Source organism: Mesoplodon densirostris, chromosome 1, assembly GCF_025265405.1.
Source record: "Mesoplodon densirostris isolate mMesDen1 chromosome 1, mMesDen1 primary haplotype, whole genome shotgun sequence".
NCBI lineage: Eukaryota > Metazoa > Chordata > Mammalia > Artiodactyla > Ziphiidae > Mesoplodon > Mesoplodon densirostris.
In genome coordinates, this window is record NC_082661.1 from 28,115,697 (window position 1) to 28,120,832 (window position 5,136).

Here is a 5,136-nt window from a genome sequence, read left to right on the forward strand (position 1 = left end):
TATGTGTGGTCGTGTACTGTGTAAACCTCCTTCCTGTTTCTGCCTCCTACCTTTTCTCCTGCCCTTGCATTCCCGAGCAGGTGTTCCTCCTTTCCACAGCTGTTCCAAGTTAGGGACTGGATCTTAAAGGCAGTTCTCTCCCACTTCCATCTCCACTAAAAGATTGCCTTCCATATTTTCCTCAAGGCAAAACAAAAAAAAAGTAGACTGGCTTTGGCTAAGCCACCCTCTTGCCACAATTATAACCTGGGGGTAAATGAGGGCAGCTAGTTTGAATGAGTTCCTGCCACCTAATAGAATAAGGAACACAGTTGCCTGATAATTTGGTCAGAAGGTGAAAGTTGGGGGCGTAACCCAAATTATGAGGCGGGAGTCTAAGAAAGATGTTCCTGGACTAGCCAGCCTCTGTCAGGATAAGCAATTAGTCCCGCGCTTGAGCTAACGTCCTGTGCTAGCAAGCACCAGCATCCAGCCAGCATCTCAAGTTCAGTGAAGATACGCCACCATCTGGATAGTGAGCTGAAGGGTTGTTAGAGCAGGGAGTATATCCAGGAGAGGATGGAGTGGTTGGGATACAAAGTACCCAGAGCTGAAAGTCTTCTTTCAGGCTCCTCGGTTCCCTTGAAGGGAAGGCAAATCTGAGCGTATTCCCTTTTATAGGAAAAACACTGCACTGTATCTCGCCTTTGCTGGGGGAATTGGAAAGGTTTCCATTCTCAGATACTTCTTTAACGGAAGCTTACCCTGGATTGGGAGAGGGGGACACTAGACAGAGTGCAGAACTAGAGAAAATGGAGGCAGGAACCGCCCTCAGAAAGTCTTGAAGTGAGCAAGGACATTAGTCCGAAGTTGATCCTTCTGCGATGTTACTTGCTCTCTTTGCGGTCTCACAGACGCAACAGGTCTGAGGCTCCTGAACGAGACTGGGCTGATGGAGCCCCGGACCGGGGGCGCCTCGCGAGCGTCTCCTTTAATAGGCGGGGCCGGAACCCCCGCGAGTCACCGGCTTTGTACGTGTCGGGGGCGGAGCCGCAGACGGCCCTTGGCAGCATGGCCGCCGGCGCTGCAGCCGCCTTGGCCTTTTTGAGTCAGGAGAGCCGAGCCCGGGCCGGGGGGGTCGGCGGTCTGCGAGTCCCTGCCCCGGTCACTATGGACAGTTTTTTCTTCGGTATTGAGGAAAGGAGGAGCTGAGGGTGGTGCGGGGGCAGAGGCAGGGCTGAGGAACAGGAAGGCAGATGGGTGCAGGACGTGGGTGGGGGCGGAGGGGGCCTCTCACGCGGCAGTTGGAGCGGAAGAGGGTAGCCAGGCCCGTGCCCTAGTCGTGCTGGGCTGGGTCCGGGCTGAGCGCTGCAGGTTTTCCTGAGGAGCGGGCGTGTGAATGGCCGGTCAGTCCATGGCTGCACGTGAACGGGATTCGGAGAAACGCCCCCGCACACTCACCCTGTACTCTCTTCCAGGCTGTGAGCTCTCAGGCCACACCCGCTCTTTCACCTTCAAGGTAGAGGAAGAGGATGATGCGGAGCACGTGCTGGCTTTGACCATGGTAAGGGGCGGGTAAGGGGGGTGGCGGGGAATAGGTTGACCTGAGCGGGCCTCTACCCGCGTGTCTCTTCCCCTCCCCCGCTTTACTGGGAGTCACCTCCTCTGCTTAACCCCCACATGGGGGTGCCCTGGCCAGGTGATCCAGGGACCCCTGAGGCTGGGCAAGTTGTAGGGTGGATGCCTCCGTTTGTGGTCTCCACCCTCACTGGGGAGACTCCGAGGCCCTGTGTACCCTTCCCAGCTCTGCCTCACCGAGGGGGCCACAGATGAGTGTAATGTGATAGAAGTTGTGGCCCGGAATCATGACCACCAGGAGATCGCAGTCCCTGTGGCCAACCTCAAGTTGTCCTGCCAACCCATGGTGAGTTCCCTGGCCATACCTTGGGGGATTGGGAGATAGGAATTGAGGACTTCAGGATTTCTCACAAGATGGGGTGGGCCAGGCCTTCATCCTTGTCTTCCAGCTCAGTTTGGATGACTTCCAGCTCCAACCACCTGTAACCTTCCGCCTGAAGTCAGGTTCTGGCCCTGTGCGGATCACTGGACGGCACCAGATTGGTGAGAGTCTTCTTCTTTGCCTCTAGTAGACTCTCCATCAGGACTCCTACCCAACCCCAGCCTTATCTCTCAGTGCGGTTCCCATACAGACCCTGTATGCTGTGCCCTCCACTTAACTGTCCTACTCAAGCCGTTCTTCATGGAACCTGTCTCAGCTTTTTCAGCTCCAGTGATGTGGACTCCTTTGGCTCTTTGTTACCTAGTTTAGTATCTGAGGTTTTTCCCACCTAGACCATAAGTTCTGGGAGGTCAGGGTCCCTACAAGCCTAGAGCCACAGGGCATGAATAAATGACCTGTAGTATGAAGGGGGTGTGGCTTTAACTCCTCTTCCTCCCTTTACTGCTTGTGTGTCTGTACCAGTTACTATAAGCAATGATGTTTCTGAGGAGGAGAGCGAAGAAGAGGGCAGTGAGGAGGAGGAAGCTGAGTTGTGCCCCATCCTGCCTGCCAAGAAGCAGGGGGGCAGGTTCTAGCCCTCCCTGGTGAGTTGGGTGGGAGGCATGCCCAGCGGGGCCTGGGAGGGGACAGGAGGAGCAGATATGGACCTAGATGCTGACCCCTTGTTTGCTCTCTTCAGGTCAGCTAGCTGCCTGCCACATGCACCATGCACCAGGTTCCTGTACAAGTTTCAAGAATTTTGTGTCTTTTCCATTGAAGAGGATGGGTAGTGGTGGGGTGGGGTGGGTGGGGTTTGGTTTGGTGCTAGGAGAGAGGGGGTCCCATTCTCCATAGTGCCCTGGTGTTCTAATCCTGTATCACATCCAGAGCTTCCCTTTTCTTCAGGAGTGGGAGGAACTCTGAAGTTCCATCCTGACCCTCTCTCCCCACTTGCCTATGAGGTTGGAGGTCAGCATCTGAAGCTCAGGACTACACATTTTTAACATTTTTTACATTTTTGGATAAAGGTTGAAATAAAGTGGTGTGGAGTTTTTTCTGCAACTCATTTGTGTGGCTTCTTTCCCTGCTGGGGTGGCATTCCCCTAGGGACCACCAGGTGGCACTGTGGCAGCACAAAGGGTGGCCCTGGGCCTGGGGGAGGGTGAGGAAATGTGGGATCCTGCTCTTCCCAGGGCCCTGGGACTAGCCCAGGCCTGGGCCCCAAATGCCTTCCTAGAAGAGGACCTCCCAACACCAGGCTCGTTCCCAGTCCTTAAAGGTGGGGGAGGGCCATCCCAGGAGGTTATCAGCATCAAAACAAGGGGTCTGGGCCTCTGTCAGCACTCAGGCTGATGGGCAGGGGGACAGATAAGGGGGCTTAAGCAGCACGAGGAATGTGCATCCCTAGCCCCATGAGGGGGCTCAAGCCCTGAGAGGGCCTGTGAGGGGTAGGGTAGAGGCCAATCTTTGCTCCTCCTTGCAGGCATGCAGGCCATTTCTGAGCCAGCCTGGGCCCTTAGAAACCTGATTCCAGGGGCCAGATGGAGGGGGCTGGCCAGATTGGGTGACAGGGAAACCAGAATCTGGGTGGCCTGGCATATGGGGGTAGAGAGGAGCCCCTGGGATTCAGCCTTCTGGGCTAAGGGGTTCCTGCCCCCCAGCCCTCTGCCTGGTCTGTGGGGGGTGGGGAGGTGGTCTCTGGTGCCTGAAATAAGGTGGTTCTAGGGCTTGGCTGCTGCTGTGCCAGGAAGAGAAAGGGATGTACGTGGTGTGAGCATGAGTGTGTATATGACCAAGTCTGAGGTCAGCAGTTCAGCAGCTGTGTCGATTGGGGGGTGGGAGGGGCGGTCTCCGTACCCCATAAACAAACAAACAAAGGGTTACCTCATGAGACAGCCTGGGGCCAGACATGCTGAGGAGGGACAGAGAACAGTGCCTGGTGGGACCCGGCCCACTCCCTCCACTCCCTCCCACACCGGCCCCTGGGCAAAGGAGTGAACAAGTGGGAGGGGTCCCTAGACAACCCGAAGAGGCTGGTATTGGGGCAGGTGTGGTAAACTTTGGAGAGTGTTTCCCACAACACTGAAAAGCACTACCTCCTCAACACAGCCCTGGAGGAGTTTCCCTTCTCCCTGTGGTGAGGACCAAACAGGTCCGATTTTTAACCTGGTTTTTTCCTCAAGTTGAGGATAAGGGAAGATGATCCCTCTCTGTGTTGCGGTGATCAGGGTCGCAGGTCCCTTTCTCTTCTCCAGGACTTTCTTGAAGTGCTTCCACCAGGAACCGGGGTGGAGGGGGCAGCCAGAACGGAACCATTCACCTACCCGCGGCACGGGGTCAGGAGGTAGAGGGGAAGGTGGAGCTGGCGCCCTCTGGTGGACGAGGTTGAAACCGCCTGTGGCCGTGCGGCTTCCCGCGCCGCCTCTCTAGGGGCTCTTAGGAGTACGCCGCGGTGCAGGGTCCTACGTGCCCCGCCAGTGGTCTGGGCGACTAAGGCCGACTTCATTCGTTCGTTCGTTCATTCACGCATTGGAAGGGCTCTTGTTAGAACCCTTCCCTTCCTCCTCTCGTCTATAGCCTCCACAAGTCCTTGGCACGTGCATGGTTGAAGGCGCAGTAACCTGGCTGAGTGCAGCGAAGAGTCATCCCTCGCGGGAAGCCTCTCCAGCAGACATATCTACCCCCTGTGCGTGGCCCCGCCCAAATATTTACCCCCCGCGACGCGGCTGATCGCTCATTGTACGCCTTTGCTGGTTTCTTGGTGGGTCTTTCCCGCGGCCCCGGCCGGCGCCGAGCGCTCTCCTGCCCGCGGTGGGGGCCCAATCCACATCTGCTTCGTCCAGGAGTATCCCGGCCCGACGGGGCGCCCGGCGGACAGAGCTGGGAATTGTTTTTTCTCCTTCCCCGACCCCGCCTCTCCTCGATCCCCCTTTCTGCCCTCTCAGCGCACAGTAGGAGAGTTGCCAATTCACTTTGGCCCCTGAGAGCTGAGGGATGAAGACTTACGCCAGGGTTTGCAGACTCTTGGAGGAGGGGCAGGACTGTATTTGGGGGGTGAAGTGGGACGACTCCCAGACCCGGGCCTAAAGTGCTTAACACTGTCTCCGCGATTTACATTTGAACGGTCGGCGGAGGGTCTGCGGCGCTTTGAACGCCGG

The 5,136-nt window shown here is 56.9% G+C and overlaps 1 protein-coding gene across 3 annotated transcripts; it reads left to right on the plus strand.

The window, feature by feature from the left end:
- The first annotated feature begins 1,026 nt into the window (after positions 1 to 1,026).
- On the plus strand, positions 1,027 to 3,040 carry NPM3 (nucleophosmin/nucleoplasmin 3). 3 transcript variants are annotated; one of them, XM_060106395.1, is made up of 6 exons: positions 1,027 to 1,168; positions 1,458 to 1,543; positions 1,784 to 1,903; positions 1,986 to 2,100; positions 2,462 to 2,583; positions 2,679 to 3,040. In XM_060106395.1, exons 1-5 carry the CDS (start codon positions 1,051 to 1,053, stop codon positions 2,572 to 2,574), a joined length of 552 nt encoding a protein of 183 aa, XP_059962378.1. In that variant the 5' UTR covers positions 1,027 to 1,050; the 3' UTR covers positions 2,575 to 2,583; positions 2,679 to 3,040. The 3 variants fall into 3 exon arrangements, with proteins under 3 accessions (XP_059962378.1, XP_059962465.1, XP_059962546.1); XM_060106482.1 differs by having other exon boundaries at positions 2,007 to 2,100; XM_060106563.1 differs by lacking the exon at positions 1,027 to 1,168 and adding an exon at positions 1,286 to 1,385.
- Positions 3,041 to 5,136: the final 2,096 nt, after the last annotated feature.

What these genes read in the sequence shown, in the direction of transcription:
- NPM3 (XM_060106395.1), top strand. Translation starts at nt 1,051, where the DNA reads ATGGCCGCCGGCGCTGCAGCCGCCTTGGCCTTTTTGAGTCAGGAGAGC. An exon ending in ACGTGCTGGCTTTGACCATG is followed by an intron (nt 1,544 to 1,783) that starts GTAAGGGGCGGG and finishes TACCCTTCCCAG; the next exon opens with CTCTGCCTCACCGAGGGGGC. An exon ending in CACTGGACGGCACCAGATTG is followed by an intron (nt 2,101 to 2,461) that starts GTGAGAGTCTTC and finishes TGTCTGTACCAG; the next exon opens with TTACTATAAGCAATGATGTT.